The 22,338-nt window shown below is 39.1% G+C and overlaps 2 protein-coding genes across 4 annotated transcripts in view; both read right to left on the reverse strand.

The window, feature by feature from the left end:
* Window positions 1–2,678: 2,678 nt before the first annotated feature.
* Window positions 2,679–9,920, reverse strand: sdad1 (SDA1 domain containing 1). Its single transcript, XM_042509162.2, has 22 exons — window positions 9,704–9,920; window positions 9,519–9,623; window positions 8,767–8,865; window positions 8,537–8,647; window positions 7,826–7,897; window positions 7,638–7,738; window positions 7,496–7,553; window positions 7,308–7,382; window positions 6,983–7,084; window positions 6,827–6,896; window positions 6,625–6,728; window positions 6,341–6,398; window positions 5,989–6,047; window positions 5,825–5,901; window positions 5,556–5,653; window positions 5,363–5,439; window positions 4,922–5,051; window positions 4,688–4,779; window positions 3,845–4,035; window positions 3,610–3,694; window positions 3,018–3,179; window positions 2,679–2,914 (listed from the first exon to the last, which is right to left on the reverse strand). The coding sequence occupies exons 1-22, from the start codon at window positions 9,791–9,793 to the stop codon at window positions 2,867–2,869; spliced, it is 2,064 nt and encodes a 687-aa protein (XP_042365096.1). The 5' UTR covers window positions 9,794–9,920; the 3' UTR covers window positions 2,679–2,866.
* Window positions 9,921–11,898: 1,978 nt separating this feature from the next.
* Window positions 11,899–22,338, reverse strand: part of ptpn13 (protein tyrosine phosphatase non-receptor type 13) — a 58,527-nt gene continuing 48,087 nt past the window's right edge. For all 3 annotated transcript variants that reach the window (XM_042508777.2, XM_042508776.2, XM_042508775.2), the window contains 23 exons: window positions 22,175–22,260; window positions 21,909–22,077; window positions 20,348–20,562; window positions 20,132–20,230; window positions 19,654–20,036; window positions 19,402–19,561; window positions 19,151–19,306; window positions 18,326–18,497; window positions 18,009–18,219; window positions 17,773–17,858; window positions 17,625–17,686; window positions 17,188–17,343; window positions 16,422–16,587; window positions 16,180–16,269; window positions 15,932–16,038; window positions 15,788–15,843; window positions 15,587–15,684; window positions 15,140–15,288; window positions 14,350–14,440; window positions 13,885–14,222; window positions 13,591–13,806; window positions 13,421–13,483; window positions 11,899–12,533 (listed from right to left, as the gene is read on the reverse strand). In XM_042508777.2, coding sequence (XP_042364711.1) covers window positions 12,456–12,533; window positions 13,421–13,483; window positions 13,591–13,806; window positions 13,885–14,222; window positions 14,350–14,440; window positions 15,140–15,288; window positions 15,587–15,684; window positions 15,788–15,843; window positions 15,932–16,038; window positions 16,180–16,269; window positions 16,422–16,587; window positions 17,188–17,343; window positions 17,625–17,686; window positions 17,773–17,858; window positions 18,009–18,219; window positions 18,326–18,497; window positions 19,151–19,306; window positions 19,402–19,561; window positions 19,654–20,036; window positions 20,132–20,230; window positions 20,348–20,562; window positions 21,909–22,077; window positions 22,175–22,260 — 3,407 coding nt within the window. In that variant the 3' untranslated portion in view covers window positions 11,899–12,455. The remainder of the gene's footprint in view (window positions 12,534–13,420; window positions 13,484–13,590; window positions 13,807–13,884; window positions 14,223–14,349; window positions 14,441–15,139; window positions 15,289–15,586; window positions 15,685–15,787; window positions 15,844–15,931; window positions 16,039–16,179; window positions 16,270–16,421; window positions 16,588–17,187; window positions 17,344–17,624; window positions 17,687–17,772; window positions 17,859–18,008; window positions 18,220–18,325; window positions 18,498–19,150; window positions 19,307–19,401; window positions 19,562–19,653; window positions 20,037–20,131; window positions 20,231–20,347; window positions 20,563–21,908; window positions 22,078–22,174; window positions 22,261–22,338) is intronic.

Raw genomic sequence — 22,338 nt, forward strand, 5'->3', positions numbered from 1 at the left:
AAATTAAAAAAGCCAAACTAAAGTTCTATTGAAAGCCAAACTACAAAGGCTTTTAATTGTAAGACACTCTGGCTTTTATTTTTATCTTTTATTCTTTTATTTTCTCCTTTCTAGCACTCAAATCTTTTCTTATTTAAAGTTTACTCTTGCTCCTTCTGTAAAGGGTGGATTTCCCTGGTTTGGGATGAATAAAGTCTTACGTTAAGGATAAATTACTTCCCATGATATTGCTAAAATAAATGATAAACAGACCCGCCTCTCCTCTCTGAATCTCTAAAAACAAAGCTGATTTGCCCGTCACATCATGGTTTAACTGCAACAGTTTATTTGTTCTGAAACATCGCCACAAATGGGATCTGCAGCATGAAAATTATGTAAAAACATGAAGTTATGGCAGATAGCATCACATTCTTAAGTTGTGATTGAGTTCCTCTCTGGCATTTCAAAATAAAGCACTAAACTGAGTGATGCCAAAGTAAGGGCATGCTGGAATGTTATTACTTTTGTTTCAGGACCATATTGGCCAGTTAAAGGTGGAGTCTGTGATTCTGGAGGGAGATTGTTTGATATTTGAACCCAGCATCCACAGAAAAAAACCCTTTCCCTCAGTGCTCCTTCAGAAGCTTGAGTAATACATAGTACGTTATTTAAAATGTATTATTGTCACGGTGCAGCTCTGTTTATCACGGGTGAAGACATGGAAGAGGAACAGACTGTTATTGTTGCCAGGGCTGCATATGAACATCAGATTTTTTTTTATTTGTACACACTGAACAGACAGCAAGCACACCATGAGGAGACATTTGCAGAATTTGACAAAAAGTGTTTCAGATTAGAGTCTCTGACTGCATCTTTGTATCTTTTCTAGAATTATAACAAACATATTCACTTCCTGATTTGAGCTCCGTTTAGTGCACATCAGTGCAAGGTGTAGGTTTCATTTCACCATTGGGGAAAGATGCATGTGAAACTAGTGTCTGGGTGAAAAACATATTTTCATGCACCTGTTTGTGCCTTTTTTGCATCAATTTAAAGTTGATTAAATGTCCTCAATTTTGTCCAAATAAAAGTGCTCCGTCACTGTTTTTATTGGAGGGAAGACATGTGCATGTTCTAAAAACTGGGGGGGGGGGACTTGTCTCCCGAGTCCCCCGAAATGTACGCCTATGCATCAGTGTATCATCTGCATATTTATGCAGTAAACATCAGGCACAAATATATATATATATATATATATATATATATATATATATATATATATATATATATATATATATATATATATATATATATATATATATATAGTCTCCCCTTCTGTTCCTGAAATATGATGCTGAATAGTGGGCAGAAAAGTGTTTTATGCAGAATATTATGATGTCAAAGTAAAGATGACCTTGGACCTTTTTCATATAAAATGTCATCACTTCATCATTTTATCTTATTGGATATTTTTCTGAATTTTATATATATATATATTTATGTATATATATATATATTATTCTACAGCTGCATCGTTGAGAGCATCTTGACCAGCTGCATCACCGTGTGGTACGGCAGTGCTACTGCTGTGGACCGCAAACGCCTGCAGAGAGTGGTGAAGACTGCTGAGAAGATCATCAGGACTCCACTGACCTCTCTGCAGAGCATCTACCACCGCAGAGTCCACAGCAAAGCGGCCTCCATCCTGAAGGACCCCACCCACCCCCAGCACGGTCTGTTCACACTTCTACCCTCAGGCCGGAGGTACAGAAGTGTGAAATGCAGGACCACTAGACTAAAGAACTCTTTCTTTCCCGCTGCAATCAGACTCCTAAACTGCTGACAGGAGTCCACACAGCAACTACCTCACACACACGACCTCATAACTGTACCAGTTTACTACTCCGTTTGCACATGCACAATTGCACTGTTCAAATTTGCACTGTACTGTTTTATTTGCACTGTTCTTTCTACTTCTATTATAAATTTCTAAATTTCTTCTATTGTAAATTTTTAAATTTCTATTTCATATTTCTTTTATATTTGCTAAACGTTAGGCATTCTGTGGACAGCAAAGTAAGAGTTTCATTGTACAGGGAAACATGTTTCCATACTGTGCATATGACAATAAACACTTTGAATCTTGAATCTTGAATTATATATATATATTTTATATAGTGTCAGCATTGAAAGTTTTGTGAGGTCACACTGACCTTAACGTTTGACCACCAAAATCTGTTCAGTTCATCATTGAGTCCAAGTGGAGGTTTGTGCCATATTTTAAGGAAATTCCCTCAAGCCATTCTTGAGAAATCATGTTTATGAGCATGAGACAGATGGAAGGACAACCTGAAAACATAATGCCTCCATATATCGCCAGTGCAGAGGTATTAAAAGTATAGCTACAAAATATCACTGATGAGGTTCAGGCCCATAGATAAAGAACTTAAATACCTAAAATATTAAAATTTGCAAGAAACTGTTATCACAGCACTGTTACAACAGCTAGTGTAAATCTTAACGCTATTTTTAAAATAAATATTACTGTATTTGAGATAAGATTAAAACAAATACTTAACATAAAAATAAGATGTAGGGTTTAAAGGGAAAGATTTATACTCTGTCAGTGCCTAATGTTGACTAATTTCTAACATAACAAGGTGTTTTTTCAGACAAATAGTGATACCCATCCAGAAACCTTTACACAACAAAGATTGTTTATTTAAGATCAGTGAAAAACTGTGCAGTTCATCCTCTGGAAATAATACATTAATTAACTGACCGGGTTTTCTAGGCTACTTGAAGGATGTACAATATTATCAGACACTGGTTGTGATGGCCATTGGATGACCACCGTAAGGCAAATATAACATTATGTCTCTGTGCACTATTTGTAGTGCTTCTTCCTTTTCAGAAGTGCATCCCTTAGAGCAATCTGGAGAAGAGAATCAAAATATTTTCAGTAGAAACGCAACTTTATATTCAATAAAAATGCATCCACACTCAAATACAGCAGCTATATCCGACACGTGACTCACCTGTTTCTCTCTGAAGGAGCGTTTGCCTTTGGTTCTGACGTTCTGACTGTGTCTCATCATCATGAAGTTCTTCGTCCTCCTCTTCTCCTTGTTGCTGGTGCTGGCGTTTGGGTTGAGCTTGGTCCGCTTCCTGACAAACTCCTTCCGGTCGGTGCGTCCCGCCTGGAAAATCAAAATGCATCATTAGAGCTGAAGGTTTCAGTGGATTAATGAATTGGTTAACAGAAAACTATTTTTAAAGAGATGTTTTAATATTCAAAAAATGCGAAGAAATTATTTGGTTTCAGCTCTAAAATGTGAATATTTGCTGGATTTGTCGTCTTCAGTGATAGTAAAATTTAATTTTTTTTTTCTTAACAGTTCTTGACATTTTATGGACCAAACGATTGAACAAGAAAATAATCAGCGGGCTAATAGATAATGGAAATAATGGTTCCTTGCAGCCCGGCACGTTAATGCGTGCTGTCACAGCATGCAAGCTGTCCATGAATCACTGAACACTCGACAGTACTGTAGACTTGTTAAACAACCACAATTTCAACGGACACGTAAGTGAAGTTCAAAGCAGCCGACAGTTAGCGTAAGCTTGTACCATTGCCGTTGCGAGGCGTGTTTCCTTGTCTGCTTTTGGTTTTTTATGCAGTTTCTCAATATTCCTCAAGGTCAGCAGCTCCCCTCTGAAAGATTTAGGAAAAAAAAAACAGGCGGTAACCTCATTATCTATCTTTATCAAAAGAAACAATCAAAAAAAAAAATATTCTGAAAACAAACTTCCTCCTTTTAAGTGATGAAATGCTTTAAGCTCCATGTTCAAACAGCTTTCCAACCTGCTGTCGTCCTCATCGTCCAGGTCCACATTTGTCCTCTTCTGGCCCTTGCCTGGTGCAGCGTTCACCTCCTTGGCCAGCTGAGCCAGACGGATCTTCTTGAAGTCATCTTGAGTGAGGAGTCTGCTGCCGCTGATCGCAGCTGCTTTGGCTTTTCTTTCCTCGGGTGGCATATTTTGAAGCTTCTCCGCCTTACATAAACACACGAATGTTTTGTTAAAGCAAAGATACTGCAAAAATTTTTGTCACATTTGCTGAAACTGTCACTATATCAACACAGTGGTATATGAGACAGATGATCTTTGGAAAAAAATCGTGTTCCTCCTCATCGTAGTGCTCCTAATGGCATTTGAAAGAATCACTGTTTAACTGTAAAATCAGAACTTTTGCTTGGATTTAGCTCGACTGTTTTCAACATGCAACCGGGTGACAAACTTTCTCAATTCACAGCTAAACCGGACACTTAAATATCTCTCTGAAAACATGTGAGTCAAGAAATAGGCAATGCAGTTACAAAATCTTGATCCATATTTGATCAGCGCTGCTAAGTTTGACAGTTTGACCGCAGCTCACGAGCCGTGACTGAAGTGATTGACAGCCGCGTTAGAGACTCCTCTGCTCTGATTGGTTGTTCTCATTCATCCACTGTGGATTCTGGCAAATGCCATAAGGAGCACTTAAGGGGGGACAGGAACATGATTTTTCTTCACATTTTTCTTCATCTCTCTCATGTACTACTGTCGAAATACAGTGATAATTTTCTAAATAAGACAAAGTTACTGTTTAATTGCATTAAAATGCTTTAACTGTCAGCATTTTAGCGCACGCAGTGATTGTACTCACCACTTCTGTCGTGTCTTCATCAGACGAGTGGTGAACGTCCACCCACTCCCCATCTTCATCATCATCACTAATACTGGCGCTCTCCCAACCATCTGTACAAAACAATAAATAAGTGCAATTATCGTCTATATACACGTTCACAAGGACACAGGTATGACACTGGATTTTGTTTTACAGCTCAGCTAAGCCACTGTAATCAAATCCTACAGATTCAATAACACAACAGCTACTCACCTCCATCCTCCTCTCCCTCTTTGTTCTCCTCGTCCACCTCCAGGACTTCAGCTCCAGGGATATAATCTTTAGCCTCCAGCTCTCCGTAGTCTTTGATCTTGGCCTCTGTTGACGCCTCTGTGGGTCTCCCCTTGATAACAAGTGGCAAATTTCTTAATTTCTTACATTTGAACACAAATTTATGTAGTGCTTTGTCAGGCTTATATTTCTGGATCTATTGCTGCTACTCTCCTCAGTGCATTTGTGCTTCTGTGACTAACTCAGCCACTCAGGACCATGTACGAACAGCACACTGAGGTACTCGTGCTTTTTAATTGTGGCACATCATATACAATATATAATATATTATTTTTCCTCATAGAGTACAATATAAACTATACTCACTGTCACTTAATGTTAAGTAAAATGTGTTGTTTTCAGTTTGATTCACAGTTGTCTCACCCTGTACTTCTTGTGCAGCATCTGAGGATCGAGACTCCTGAACAGCTGGATCAGTCCTCTGGCAGACATCATCACATCTGTGAACAAATACAGACAAAAACACATTGTTTTTTGTGAGGGAACATACATGCACACCTCCTTTAATTTGTGCACTCAGAGTTGTGACAGCTAACATGAAAAAGAAGTCACTCACTCTTGTCTTTGTGGGTCTTGTACTGGGCCAGATCCTGCAGCAAGTCTTCATTAATGGCGAGTGGACAGCGGGCTGCCACTTCCTTTATGGCATTGATACTGGAGTACAAAACGGAGTAAAATGTATTAGGACGGAGTAAAGTATTACATGGTAGCTACAAAATAACTGTATGGATTTGCATCTTTGGCTTAAACATTTTTCCGTCTCATTTTAAATACATACAAACTTTGAATGATTGAAACCAGAACTTAGACAAAGCTGCATCTTACCCCACAGTCATGACTTCCCCTGAGTTTCTGTCTGTGACAAAGTTGTTAGCGATGGTCATAATTACAGGTTCAATGATCTGCAAGAGTGGGAATGTGCGAAAAATGTTAATGTGTTACATAGCCACACGTTTACTGACAGAATAAATGTGGAAATCTAAATGTACCTCTGGTGGGACGAGTTGATGAGCAGCCTGGGCAGCACACAGGAGAATCTTTGTCACCTCTAGAAAGACAACAGTTTGTTTAAAACGTCTCGTCAGCAGAGATCAGACTACTTCATTTAGTTAAAAGGTCCATCTAGCAGTGATGTTGCAGAGCTGGAAAAAGTCTCATGTGTGCCTGTGTGGAAGAACTACATTGGACGACACAAAAATGCAAATGGCCCGATGTATAGCCAGTGTCTGATTTGTCCATTCTGGGCAACTGAAGCAGAACATGACGGACTCCGCCATGGCAGAAGAGGATCCGATGCCTCTAAATCCTACACACTAGACCTTTAACTGTGAGATATTTTACCTCTTTGATGGGGCTGTAGAAACCTCTGGACGAAGGGGTAAAAGTTGAAGAGGAAAAGCTGCAAAAGAACAGAGTATAAAATATCACATTCAAATCGATGCAAAGTGAAAGGCGCAGTGCCCATAAGGAACAGTCAGAGCTGACGCCACTGACAAGTGCTACCCTTGAAACACGCTGGCAAAGTTTATCCTGCACATTATAGATGTGCATGCTGTAAATATTCATGAAGGCAGTTCTAAGTCATCTACCACCGATCTACAACCGATGGCGGTCACGTCACTTACCTCGTGGATTCCAACCAGTCTGGATATAAGATCCATCATCATGATCTTCACCTCGAAGCGCTCTTTAGAGTCTTCCAACTGCTTTAAAAGTTTCTCTGAGAAATCTTCATAAAAAGAGATGCTTGACTTTACTGTGACTTTACTTTTGTGGTAAAATTGAATGAATTTGAGTCGTTAATGTGGATAAGACAGGTGAGCTTACCTTGAGGATCATGGATAAGGTGAATAGCAGAGAAGTTGAACACTTCTGCTTTACCCTTTTTCTTGTGTTTCTGTCCAAAGAGAAAAATGAACTCAATGCGTTTGAGCACAAACGTGACAAAATGAGTCGTGCCTGAGTAGTTGTAAACAGTTGTACCTTGAGGACTTTCATCGCTTTTTCCAGCTTCTTCTTGTTTTTGGAGGTTTTCTTGCCAGTAGAGTATCTCACCCTCAGGTCTCGGGCTGTTGGTCCCTCTGCCTGAAAAAAAAAAAAGATATTTGTATATCTTACAAATTAAACAAGAAAAAAAATCACTCCCTTCTACACTGAGAGAAGCATCCTTTCTCTAACTACTTTATATAAGATAAGATAAAATAAGATACTCCTTTACTGATCCCCAGAGGGGAAATTCAAGTGTTGCAGCAGTACAGGGGTGAGTACAAGGTAAGTAAGGTAGGTATATATCTCGTTTGGTACTCGCCTCTGAGTCTGAATCACTCTCATTTTTCTCATCCTCATCTTTGCCCAAAAAGAATTTAAGACCAGCAACAAGGATCTAAACAGGAAGAGAGCAGGTAGATTTACATGTAAAAAAAAGGCAGGTGAAGACGTGCTGTGTCGCCACATACAGCATGCAATATAATAAGCAAAATATTGCTTTTAACATACCTTTGTCACCTTGGAGAAACACGCTGTTGTAATAACATTAACTGTTTTGGCATCATTCCTGCGACAAAGTCAATTAGATAACAGCAATGAAAAATAATGAGAATTTCTTGTGAAGTAAGTCCAGCGTATAAATCAAACCTACCATATGTTCCTCTTGTAAAGCTCCACCATGACGTCTAAAGAGATCTTGGCCGCTATGGGATTGCTGTCTCTCAGCATGGTGTACATGAAGTTCTGTAACATCTGAAACACACGTTACACAGTGAGTGGTGACTATTTCACGCAATATTACACACAAACGGGATATGACACGTGAGTATGGGTACTTACCGTGTTGACCTTGTTGTTTTTATGCTTGGCGTTGATGTTTTTGATATCTGCTACAATGTGTGTGTACAGAGTCTGTGGAGAGAAGCAAATGTTTACTCCTGACAGGTGAAGAGGGAAACAATAAAAGAGCGTGTCAGCAATTAAGCATATGACTATGAAACACAAACAATAATAGAGAAGCATTTGTCAGACTTATAGACTCAACACTATAAGGTCTGCCTACGAGCGAAGTTCAGTAAGATTTTAACAGATAAATTGCGAAAATTGACCCTCTAAACCCACCTACTACCAAGAGGTTCCTATTATCTTACATTTGAAACTACTTATGGTTGTAATAAAACACATAATATATAAATTTATAAATTAATAACAAATGCTCGATGTTGTTTGGGACAAAGCAAGAGAAAATTATACTTTTTTTATTGCATTTTAAGAAATTACATAACATTGCAATATTAAAGCAATATATAAAAAAGTCAAGACGTAGAAAATAATAATGATAAATGACTGGTTACATAAATATAAATTCAAAGGATACAACTTACTGATAACTGAAAAACACAAGTCTGATGATACATTTACAAACATAGGATGTGACAACAGGTGCCATGAATAATAAGTGGACAATTCTGTCTGATATCAGGCAACTTTTAACCAGCCCTTAGGGATTTTACTGCTGTTGATATTCGGGAGGCTTTGCTGTGCTCTGACCTTTCTGAGAAGTTTGTCGTGACATCGCAGCAGCTCAAAGAAGAGCTCCAGGAGGCCGGTGGGGTCGATCAGATCTTTATTTCTCAGAAGAATCAGCGCTTTGCAGAAAGTCTGACAAAAACAGGAATCCCACAAAAACGTGTCAATGCTGAGAGACGAGTGATTTGCATCAATGTCAATAAACTCATGTGTCGCAAATAAGAGCAATTACTTAAAAAAGACAGTCTCACCATTCTGAGGTCTGGCTCAAGCATCACGTGGTGACTCATCAACAACTCAGACAGCTCTTGTGGAAAGGTGGAAAGGTGCTGCAGGTAGCAGTGACCAACCTGAAAGACAACAAGAACTTCAACTACACAAAAAGTAGAAGGTACTACATATTACTAATCAGCAGTGCTGGAATGTAACTAAGTACATTTACTCAAGTACTACACTTGAGGACAAATTTGAGATACTTTAGCCTAACTTTATACTTATACTCCGCTCCATCTCAGAGGTAAATATTGTGCCATTAACGCCACTATTATTTGACAACTTTAATTACTTTTTGTATTACAGTTTTATCATAACCCGCCTGTCCAGCAGAAACCACGATTCTCTAAGTTTTTCCTCATGTTTTAAGAAAATGCTCCCACTTCTTACTCAAAACTCTTTAAAAACCCTCTTGGATCAGCTAGAAAATGCTTTGTAATATTAATCTAAAAATAAACCCCACATCAAATACAAAGTAAAACAGCCAGGAAACATTTTACTACATGATGAGTACTTTTACGTGTATTGAGGAACACATGCAGATGCTTTAACATTTTACTGATAATAACTTGGGTAAGAATTTGAATGCAGGACTTTTATTTGTAGTGTAGTATTTTTGCATTGTGTTATTTGTACTTAAACTTAACTGCAAGATCTGAAATACTCAACCATCAGTGCAGATGAGACTCTCTAATGAAAACAAGCTAAACACACACAGTAGTTACTGTACCTGAGCGAGAAACATGACCAGATCCGCCAGCTCCTTGTTCGGTTTGTCAGGCTGTAGTTTGAAAATCTGTACATTGGACTGGTAGTGTCGATACTGCTGCAGAAACTGTGCACAAACCAGCATTTGTTCTTTACTTCAGTATACTGACACAGCTAGCAACTTTAGCATTCTTGGCTAACACTTACCTCCTCCACGTAGGACTGTGGATCTCGTTTAATAAGATTCTGCAGTTGTGGCAGATTGTTCGGCAGTTTGTTGCTTTGTCGACCGGACATGGTTCAAGATGATTTTTGCTAGTAAGTTGAGAAAAAAGTATGAAAAACGGCAACGTTTACAAGACAAGCGTGGCAAATGTGTAAGCTGCCATAACTTGTATGGGGGAGTTGAAACGTCACGTCCGGTCATGTCGTAGTCTACTTCCGCTCTTACTGCATTTTTTTTAGCTGTAGTTTTTGAGCCTAAAAATGATTTAAATTTCTTTATGTCACACTTGTCTGACGTTTTGTATACTTCCACGTTTATACTTGCCTTCCTGGTGCACGTTAAGTTGGATGAAGCGCTCGCGAGGTGACGCGATTAGCAGGTTAGCACTAGTCTAATAAACAGTAATTTTTATTGGGCTATTATTATTATTATTATTATTATTATTATTATTATTATTATTATTATTATTTTAAAAAGTTTTTCGTTTTGAAAGCATTATAGTCAGTTATCAGTAAAAAAAAAAAACAAATTAATATACTGAGACAAGTATACTTGGGTACAAACCCAACAGACATGAATTAAAGAAAATAAAAAAGTACACACAGGTTTAACTAATTAGTTATATAAAAAAGCTGTAATATTTGCATAAATTATTAGTTTTGGTTCATTCTCAAGTGTAGAAGGGAAGTAAAACCAGAGCCGCAATAAGTAAAACTAGCGCAGTAGAATAAATCTCTTATTTTGAAAAGAACCAATTATATTCAGGGATACAACGGCGCTGGTCCGCCCACTTACTACCAAAAGGCAGTTTTATTATTTTAGTGCTAGACTGCATATATGTTACATATATCTGTCATTCAATTATTTCTGCTCAAAACGAAAATTTCAAATATCCATATAGGCATTCTTCCTAGGAAAAAAGACGTCACGTTGCAATGACGCCATTCAGGTTTTTTTGTTTGTTTGTTTGTTTTTTTGGGCTTTCAGTTTTATATATCTATCTATATATATATATATCTATATCTATATCTATATCTATCTATCTATCTATCTATCTATCTATCTATCTATCTATCTATCTATCTATCTATATATATATATATATATATATATATATATATAGATAGATATTTATAACGTCATTTTGAATTTCTATAACATATTTTCACTCGTAAAATGTCATTTAGGACATCCACAATTGGCATTATGAATAACAAAAATGCAATTTCAGATATCTCCAATCACCTTTATGACTAGAAATAATGTAATTGCTTATATCCACAAATGTGTTGTGGATACCTGTTGATAAACATAATGAGGATCAATGATGAAATGTAATGAAGTAACAATACTGCATTACAATACTTTAGTATTTTTGGGAGTAATTATAATTTACTCGAGTTTTTATATGTCTGTCAACTTTCACTTTTACTCCACTACATTTTCTAAATAAAAAGTATACTTTCATTCCAATACATTTCCTCGAGTATCTTAGTTACTTAATACAAATAAGGGATGGAATAGAGGGGACAGTCTGACAAAAAAAATGTTCTTTAAATCCTTTAAGTTGTGAAAAACACCTCGTTTTTATCCTCCATTTTTAAGGTGATGTTCATGTTACAAAGAAACACATTTTCCAATTCTCAAAATTCTGACTGCTTACGTTTTTATTACCAGCATTTAGTTACACTTTTACTTTCAGTACTTAAAAACATTAATATTATAGAGTTACGTTTATGCTTAAGTGCAGTAAATATCAAACACTTTAAAATTCTAATAGGTGACTTTAACTTCTACCAGAGTCTTTTTCTGGTAAGATATGGGGGTTTTGGATATCTGAAAATTTATGACTGGCAATAATTGGATTGTAGATATCTGAAATTGGAGTTTTTCCAAGTAGGAAATTTTGTTGCATATATCAAGAATGTTTATTCACAGGAATGACATTTTTTCAGGATATTAGCCTACTGACATTTTGGTTTTAATTCTCTCTTAGTGCATTCTTAAACCTCTCTGTGTGCCATAGTCACGCCAAATTAATATGTTCACACAACAACACAAGTTGTTTTCAAAAGTATTCTAAATGCTATATGCACCAACACTACAAAAGACAAGGACATATTTACTTCTTATTAAAAACAAAGAAGAAGAAGAAAAAAATTTCCTCTATACACCATTTAAAATGTATCCAGTTTAATTTTCAGGACATGAATATGTACACTTTTAATTTCATCATTTACCTCAGGCAGTGAGCAATTACTGTATAATAGATTTACAAAGCAAATACTGACATAGTATTCTGTCAAGGTATGTTCCAGCATCAAAATAGGATTCAAAATACACAAGTACAATTTTGTTCCACATAAAATATGAAGTCCAGGATCACTTTCATAATTATTTTAGAATATCCAAGAATCTGGGGAAAAAAAAAACAATAAACACTAGTGTTCTCTTGTAGGTGATGATAAGAAATACAATCAGCAGTTCTCATGAATGCATTGAAGAGGAGTAGCAGCCAAAGAGAGAGAGAGAGAGAGAAAACTCAAAAAGCAAACGTAAAAATATAGACTTCTTTGAAGGATTTACTCTCGAGGAACTGAATATTTTAAGGCATTTTAAAAACATGTAGTGTAATTTGGCAATTTCTGCCTGTGTCGACTCTCCTCCATTATTATTTTGCTCTTGTGTAACAGTCACTCAGCCTCTACATGATGGCAGCATGTGGTTTTTCTATTATCCTGAGATGTTTTCTTCTGCTTGAAGGCATCTGAGGACATAGAGGATCACTTGATAGCAGAAAATATACTGGTCCTGTAAATAAAAAAGGGGGAAATGTTTAAAAAAAACATGAACCAAAAAGGTGTTAAAACAAAACAGTAATGAGTAGAGTAACCGCAGTGTTGTACTTATCACTAGCTTTTGTTTTTAATCTCCAAAATATCAGTTAAGTTAAGTGTGTATTTACATAAGGCACTGTACTGTATTTGCAATTTTTATTTATTTATCTCTATGGAATACAGCAGGTAGAATTTCAAACATAAAATGGGATAGAAGATATTTTTCAATGATGTTGGACTATCTACTGTTTATTATTCCAATGTATCACTGAGTGACACACCCACTCATGAAATATGTCATTAAAAAAGTGTTGTAAACAAATATTATCTTTAACAAGTAAGATACATGAAATGATATGATGAAAATGGTTTTTTTTTAAAGAAAAAGAAAGACTTTGCACTGGATTTTTCAGTAAACTTAGAATCAGATTTGTTCTTGATGGTGCTTTAAATATAAATAATTTACGTAATAGAATAATTGTGTTTATTATCTTGGGACGGTTCTCATCTGAAACATTTGACATAAAGTTTAATGGTGTAAATTCAAAACAAATGCTGAGTAGACACGGCTGACCTTGGATATCAGTCCACAAACATGTAATATATGAATAATAAAAAAAACCAAATGCAACTGGTCTTCCTCTTCCTCATTATTGAATCTACATTATGATAATTTTTCAATGTAGCAAATTGTTTTTCTTTAGTAGTTATATTGTTTTTCTAAAACTGATTTTTCATTTTTATTTCCGTTAACTAAAATTCATTTCCACACCTACTTTTAGTTTTTAGTTTGAGTTAACCATCATCACCTTGGTTAGGAGTTAAGTGACTTGATTCTAAAATCAAAGATTAAAAACTCACCTCCGTCTGGATCATTCCCTGTCTCTGAAGTCTCATGTTCCGCACCACATCTGAAATATCAAACTGCAAAAAAAATGGTAATTAGACTGAGATCACGCTGAATAAATACAAAACAAGACAAGAAGCTTCTTTATAAACAAATACAGAGAAGAGAAAGATCGTCCGCTTACATCAGCATCTTTACTGATGAGACCCAGAACCACGTCGATACAGATGAGGGTTCCTGATCGACCGATGCCCGCGCTGCAGTGTGTGATTATGGGCCCTGACCGGTGAACGTGCCTCATGTAGGAAATAAACGTGAGCAGCTGCTCGGGCTGCGAGGGCGTCCCGTGGTCCGGCCATCCCGTGTAGTTCAGATGAGTAACAAGCTGTGTTTCATTGGTCTGAGGACGGAAAAACTCTTCAGTTAATGTGTCTGTTAACAGAGCGTAAACGTTTAAAACTGTTCTTATTAAACTGACCTGGACATTTTTGACCTCAATGAGCCGGATGACAAAATTGTCAAGATATTGGTCTTTGATAAGCATGATCTGCAACCTGTCGTCCACCATCTCTGCTGTGCGCGGCGTGTCGGGCCAGTACCGCTGACACTTCACTTTCCCTGCCTCCACTTCCTGGGTCATCATGGCGATAACGTTTGACTTCTGCTCCCAGACCATCTGCCAAAAGTCACCCAGGGTGGTGGGTAAGGGACCCTGACATGCAATGTACATGTAGCTCTCATCCTTCACTGGCATCTTGATGAAGTTGGCATTGATGTAGCCGCCATCGCTGCCCAGCATAACCCGAGTTGTATCAACTGGAAGAGACGCATACATAAAAAAAAAAATCACATTTCAAACATTTTAACTTTCCAGCTTTATTGAAAACCTTCAAGTTTTCCTCTATAATACACTGTGCAAATAACACATAGTGACTTCTCTTACAGGGAACAATATTCTTGTAGCGATTCTTCTTCTTGTTCTCCTTCGTCTGACCTATCAAACAGTCGTCCAGTGGCTGCAGATTCTGAAGATTCTGCCAGGAAGGAAAACAGATAAGAAAAAATTACATCAATCAAATGAAATGATTCATAGCCAAATTTCCCAAAGGATTGCTTGGCTTTTGCTGCTGCTTTACTTGCACAAACAAGATAAAAAGAACGGTGTAATTCTCTGAACACCCACAAAGGGTGAAGTGCACCCCTGACTGCGCTGCCAAGCACATAATCTCAGTTCTCCTGTGCTTATTTGATAAAATTCTATGAGGTCATATGGAAACAATTGGCAAAAACTGGCCCCTTTCTATGCAAATGAGCCTCATTGAAAAAAAAGTCCAATTCACAAAGATGAACTCTAACAGCCGCACACACTAACAGCAAAATTATTAGTGTTTTTAGAGAGTTGGTGTCAATTAAAGTGCATTTATTTGGAGTGTAACACCCAGATTTTCCAGTTCCAAGTTTTGAGGAATGCTTCTGAACCTCATTAGTCAGGACTTTTATTTTTTTCTGTGCCGTTGTTCTGCCTGCTGTGCTCTTGGCTCAAAGGCAAAATTTAGACTTTGCCATGTGGATAGCTGCAATCAGATGCAAAAAAAACGGCCATAAAAGTAATATATCAGCACAACATCTTCTGTGAATCGGGCCTTGAGAGATCAGAGGTCAGATCAGATAGCAGTTGGTGGCATGCTGCCACCACCAGCTGCAGTCCATTCTTAGTGAAAACACGCTCTTACTTCAAACTCCTGCAGCGGGACTTTCTGCTCCAGGAGCCCCCTCATCATGCGGACCACAGTGTTGAGCTTTGGTCCCGTGTACTGGCCGTCGGGGACCACTTTGACGAGGGGCAGAGAGGTCAGCTCATCCTCTGTGATGATCGGCCCATCTGAATGAAGGAACGATACAGTTAAAGCTGAATTACAAACATAACTCAAAATTAGTCAGTTAAGAGAAATCTGAAATTTAACACATAGCACACATGTTTACCAAAACCAATTCTGTCAACATGAACACTACGAAAAGATGGACTGGCATGTATGATATTACATTTCAGTGACCTTTGACCTCCTCTTTCTTTAGACTCCAATGCTCACAGCTCTCACCAACCAATTTAATGTTAAAATCTAGATCTAATGGCCCCAGTTTTTAGTCAAATTTAAAATCCAAAGAAAAGTCGCTCTTACCATCTCTCGCTTTGGAGTTCATGTTTTCAATAGGCAGTTCATCACTTCCCCAAGTGATTTCATCTTCCTCTGGCTGTCCGGCACTCATTTGCAGATAGCTGTTGATCCCAAAACACAAACAGTGTGATGTTAAGAAGAGAGATGTGAATATATTAGCAGTTCTAATTATGACAGGTGTATTTCCAAAAAGGAAGATCTTACTTTTCATTTCTTGGATCATCAACATTCTCCTCTTGCCATTCCACTTTTCGGGAACTCTATTATGAAAAAATTAATGAAAAAAAAATCAGATAAAGCTGCATATAGTTTCTATGTTTCAGTGAGTGTGATGGATTTGATTTGTACCTCGGGGGAGTCTTCAGGTAAAGACGAGCCGTCGCAGTCTGTGTCCTCTGAGAGCTCTGCGCTGTGCTCCGTCTCTCTTCTCTGTTCTGGCAGATCATCTGCATAGTCTGTGAAACATGTGAATGTAGTCAAGTTTGTCAAGTTTGCAAATGTATTATTTGATTTGCATTCACTTTGTTAAAAAAAACTAGTCAACATTCAACATTGCCCAAGATTTTCAGTACATTTTCTAGCCTGTATGTAATTACCTATTGGTGGTATGGGAGGGACGCTGCCAGATTTCAGCTTATCATGGAGAGGAAACAGCTTAGTCTTTGCTCCGCTGTCTTCGCTCAGATCTGACATGAAGGACAGAAGGGTTGTTTGCAGAGAGGAGAGGTCAGATTTTTACAAATACTAATACAAGCTCAAATTAATTTTCAATAGAGTCAAATGAAATCCCCAAAACAATCTAAATGGGAACTCCCATGTGTTGTGTCTGTGCTTGTACCTGTGTTTCCATTGCACTTGTCAGAGTTGATGGGCAGATAGGCCAGGTATGTGTTTGGGTTCTGGTCTGGTGGCCTGGACACTATTAGATTCACCAGGCCTTTAGCTTTACGGATGGTTGTGACAGCTTTGGTGTGGGACACACCTGTCATTAGTTCATCATTCACCTGCATAAGACAGACAAAATTCACAGTACTTTTTTCCACAGACAATATCTTTATTGATTTAGCAACAATAAATAAAGACACACACATGCACACAAAACAGACAAAATCTCAGTACAACCACTGAAGATTTAACACATATGTAATCCACCCCCAAATAAGTTCACAGTATTAAATACATGTGCACGCAACATCACAAAAAAAATGGAATTAGCAGATTGACATTTTGTATTATTTGTTATTTGCATTAATTTCAAAGTGGGTCAGAGGTCAACTGTTAAAAGCATTTGGCAGAAAACTACAACTGCAAATTATTTGCATTAAATCTTGTTAAAGGTATACTATGCAGGAATGTTGGTTACTGTTTTTAAACACAAGCAAACCCCAGATGCACTTTTGTTTGGTGTTTTGGCTTACTATGTTTGCAGGGGGTGGGGAGGGGGTGGGGGGGGCTTTGGCGCTTTGTAGTAAGCCCCAACCTTACCTGAGCACTGTGGGGGTACACACCTTTAAACGTTCAGAGCACACAGGGTAGAGTCGCTGGAGAAAATTACACTGCCACACACCTTTAATTCAGAGCAACAAATGTCAAACATCACTCACTTTTAGCAGACGGTCTCCCACTTGCAGTTGGCCCGAGGACTCTGCTATTCCTCCCGGTGTGATGGACTTGACAAAGATCCCCCTTTCCCCTCCGATGACGGAGAAACCCAGGCCTCCTGACTGCAGCTTCTCCAGATCCAGCGTTATGATCTCCTCCTGCATATTCAACAAATAAACCTGTAATCACCTTCAATCCATGATACACAACTTTGGTGGATAAGCGTTTATTAACGAAGAAGCCAATGAAGTAATGAATGCTATGAGACATAAGATGGCAAAACTTGAGCTTTCAGCGATAACTATATTATTTTGACGAGAATATCTGCACATGTAACCAAAAACAAAAACAATATAATTAATGCAACAATAGAGCACATTTTGTTTCAAGAACATCAACGGAGTATAGAGCAGAAAATAAAACTATATTCTTTACTCACCTCTAAAGGACAAAGTGCTGCAAGACACTCTGTATCTCTTGGATCTTCTCCTTTGAGAAACCCTTAGAAAGATTAAAAAAAAAGTTGCAATATATGTAAAATAATAGACACAATCATCACTTTCAAACCTTTAAGATCTGACACATACCATTCAAGCTGGAGGAAACTTTGGGGCTAACATTGTTGTTTAGAAAAGAGACACTTTTTTGGCCCGAAGAAACAGGCTTTCCATCCCTTTGAGAAAACACAAGAAGAAACAGAAGTCACTGAAATCATGCCACCTACAGTATATTTAGTTAAAAACTTTGTAATGACATCCAGATCAAACACTAACACTGACTTAAAGATCCCACACAGGCATCAAATGTCAGTCTTTAGGACTACCTTGTGGCCTTGAGAGTGAGGTCATCGAGGGACAACTCCAACAGTCTGGTGCTCTCACTGAGAGTCAGCTCCTGCGTTGGGGCACCGTTGATGTAGTGGATTAGATCGAGTGGTCTCAGGCTGCCCTCCTCAAAGGCCATTGAACCGGGCAGGATGTCTTTCACAAACAAGACATCAAATACGCTGTCACTGCCTCCATCCAGCACCAAACCTGGAGATAGTACAGGGAGCAAAACGGTTAAGTAATGAGTTTTGATGCAAGACATATGAGCATACAGTGTCTGAATGTCAGATGTGCCAGACTTTTTTTTGTTTACCCAGTGGCTTTTGGCTGCCCTTAAAGCAAATGTCAGGCAACAGGTGGGCTTCTATGGGGGGCTTTGGAGCCTCAAGGACCCTCCCTACCACCAGGTCAACCACACGGGGGGCCGCGCGCACAAGATTGACTACCTCGGTGTGGCCCATATTGCTCACATCTGTGTTGTTCACCTGGAGATAGAAAATAAATGATTCAAACCATTATGGATTTAAAGGTATAGTTCACAAATGTGGTAAACATGCTTATTTCTTTTCTTTCACTGAGTAAGGCCTCATGTTTACTAAAACGTTTGTCGCAGCTGAAAACGCCATGCCCTCCTTAGGAAAAGCCCAGCTGTGAGCACTTTGGAGGTGCGGCGTTTTCCTCAGCAGAGACCCTTGATTGTGCCTGATTACTATATGCAATATCTGCAGAAGTACAAATGTCAGCACAGTGTAGAGTACTGGCTCTGGATGAGAGAAAACCTGAAGCATGTAGGGAGAGAGGACAGACCTGCTGATGTTTTGGGTTCATGAGAAGAAATAATAACATATTTAACATATTTTTTCTCCATTGTTGCTGTTTAGCACTTGTAAGATGTGACAGTCGGTTTTTGTGGTAGCTGTCCCGCCCCTCCTAAACTTTCACAGGACTGATGGCTAAAATTGACAGCTTGTACAGACATGAGAGAGTTGAGTCTTGCCAAGAAAGTGAATAAGTGTTATTTCCCAAAATGTTGAAGTTTAAGACAATCTGTCTTTGGATTTCATTAATGTAACTACAACACAGGCTGAAACACACTGTAGGCTGTGACCAGAGTAAATAATCAGGGATGAATTCGTACCATAATCATTCGGTCACCGGGCCTGAGCCTGCCATCTCCTCTGGCTGGATCTTGGACGATATCATGGATGTAGCACCCATGATCGTTACCTTTGGTGAGGGTGAAGCCCAGGCTGCCTTTTTCTGACTTCACCAAGGAGACCTTTAGCTCTACTTCCTGACAACAGAAATAAATCTCAATTACAGAAATGTTTCTTGGTATGAATGCATTTTTGAAGTTTAGATGCACATTTTTTCTTCCTAAGTCCTTACCGGAACAAAGTCCTCCATGTCCTGTCCATTGCCGGACACGGTGAGGTTTAAGGGCAGAGGCAGAGGAGGGGGTAGAGGGTCAGGGCTTGGGGCAGTGGGGGACGACATCATACGCAAGTGGGATGACTCCAGATCAGCTGTCACAGGGGATGAAGGACTCCTGCCCAAACAAGCACATAGACAAAAATGACATGACCTACCAGAGAATATCATTAAGGCAGATAATGTGATATTTTAAAACCAATCGGGCACCTCTTGCTGAGGTCTGATCTCGTCATCGACAGGTTTGGGGAGTAGAAGGCTGAGGTGATGGTGTCGTCCAGCTGACCGGTGCTGTCATAGCGTCCCAGTCCCATGTTGGTGCTGGGCGTGTGGTAGACACTCCGCTCCCAGGCTTGCCTGCTTTGCTCCGCAGGGCTCGGGCTGAAGGCTTCCTCCACCTCCTCATCCCCATCAGTGCTGTCGCTGTAGCTGTTGTGTCGGCCGGGGGTTTTGAGCAGCAGCCTCTCCAGGGCGTCCTCCACAGAGCATTGACTCTTCTGACGCTGTGTAGCCGGAGGAGAGGTCCCCCTGCCGAAGCTAAGGCTGGACTCTGCCTGGGTCACCGGCTCCTTTCGGGGTGATGGCATGGGCGTCTGGGAAGACATAAGTTAGAAGAATGTTTCCAGCTATTTCTGGTACTTGAAATGCAGTAGTTCTGGACAAAAATGACCAAAGTTTAGTGACTCACCAAAGCTGAGGTGTCCATTTCAGGGAGAACTCCATATTCAGGTCTACAGAGGAGCAAAGTCACCTCCTGTCCTGTTCCTCTCAAGGCTGATATCACCTCCTATGTGAAGGAATCAGACATACAGACACAAAATTACAAATAAAATATAGTCTCAAAAAACAGTCTAATTAGATAACAAATAATGTGTGACCACAGCAGGAGAGACATCCTACTTACATGTTGTGAGAGGCCTTTGAGGGGGGTCTGATTGACCCGCATGATGACGTCGCCCACATTGATGCGACCACTCTCTGCAGCAGGTTGGCCAGGAAACAGCTTTTTAACCCGCACCATGCTGGAGCCGGGGGGTTCTTCAGGGATGTTCTCCTCTCGGCTGAAACTGAAGCCCAGTCCTGATGTGTTTTTCAGCAGACACACCTCAAACACGTTATCTGTGAGGACAAAGACATGCATCTACAGTGAACTGGATACTATTTTATTTGCCAGTGTGTGATCTGTGAATGTGAACTGTCTGGATGAGTTTGTCCTGTGATAAACTGGCAGTGTGGTGTGTCCAGTGCGTATCCTCTCATTTGGCCAACATGGTCCCCGTGACTCTGCACAAGATGATCAACCATCTATTTTTCAATTTTAAAGGCCTGTTCACCCCAAAAACAAAATACATTTTAACTCTCACCTGCAGACCTGTTTATCAGTCTAGATTGTTTTGGTGTGAATTGCAGAGTGTTGGAGATATCAGTTGAAGAGATGTCTGCTTTGTCTTGAATATAATGGAACTAGATAGCACTCGGCTTGCAGTGCTCCAAGAGCCAAAGACATGCATTCAGAACAGTGATATAGTCGGCGGGTATAGTTCGATAGAAAGTAATTAGTTCCTAAAACTGCTCTAAACAAGGTCTATGGCTGATTTCTGTCAAGAGACAGTGACAAAAATTATGGCCCTTTGAGCACCACAAGCTGAATGCCATCTAGTTCCATTATATTAGAGAGAAGACAGACATCTCTACAACTAATAAACAGCACTACAGGTAAGAGGAAACGTGTTTATTTAATTGTGTTAATTTTTAATAAATTACTCACATGCTCATATAAACAGTGAAATCAGCTTTGTGGGCTGTAATTGTTCTTCCTGTGAGAGAAACCCTCTTGAAAATATTCCAAATTAAGTGAGGAGCCTTAAATCTGTAGTCTTTACTCTGAGCTATGATGCATTATGTAGTTCACCTGAAGCTAATATGGAACTTTAGCAGTCTGAGTTAATCAAATCAAGTTGGTATTTTCCAAAATTGCAGTCTACTTTTAACCTAATTCCCGCTTTGAGTTACTATTCAGCAAGAAAACCTGGTCTGTGGCTTACAGCAAAATACAAGTTCAGGAACAGATTGATAACATACCACATCTACAGCATGCACAAATGAAAAACAGCCAATTCCAGGAAAGCAGTATAACGGTGTCCCACATCCAAACGAGTTACTGAGCTCTAATAGACAGCGGTGTGCAGCTAATGGGTTGTACACACTTGCTCATTTTCTTTCAAATGAGATTACAGCAGCTTACTTTGTTTAGAAAGACCAAAGTGATTTCGTGTAGTACTGTTAAAGAATTTATGCGCTAATAATCACAGTGTTTTTGTGTTTGTTTTCATTACTAACTAACTAACATTTTTACTGGACTGGATTTTCTTAGAGAAAAAAAACAGTTGCACAGCCTACTGACCCAAGCATTTATAATCACGCTGCTTCAGAATAATTAATCATGTGCCTTGTTGTCACCTCACCTGGTGTTACAAAGCTGTACTCTGTTTTTTCTTTGACCTCAAGTGGCTGCTCTTTGTTCTTGCTCTGGTCTTGGTCGCTGCCAGCAGTTCGTGGCGTGCATTGAGGCGTGAGGGGAGCATGGACGCTGTCTGCAGGCAGATGACCCTTCTCCAGCAACAAATGAACAGTCTGAGGGAGAAAATGATTTGCTGAGTGTTAGTTGGGCAGCTGGGCACAGCCTAAACAGTTTGGCAGCAGGGCGCTTGTGGTAAATGTCAGCCCTCACCTGGCCCGTGTCTCTGAGTGCTTCTACTGCTTGCTGATGAGTCGCTCCCTCCAGACTTTTTCCATTAACTGCCACCACACGGTCACCTGAACAGAGAACAAACACAAAAAGAGTCTAAATAAAAGCACATGATCGCTCTTGTTTGTTCCAATATTTCTAATTTA

Source organism: Plectropomus leopardus, chromosome 20 (assembly GCF_026936395.1).
Source record: "Plectropomus leopardus strain MGB_pleo_1.0 chromosome 20, ASM2693639v1, whole genome shotgun sequence".
In the NCBI taxonomy this organism is placed as follows: Eukaryota; Metazoa; Chordata; class Actinopteri; order Perciformes; family Serranidae; genus Plectropomus; species Plectropomus leopardus.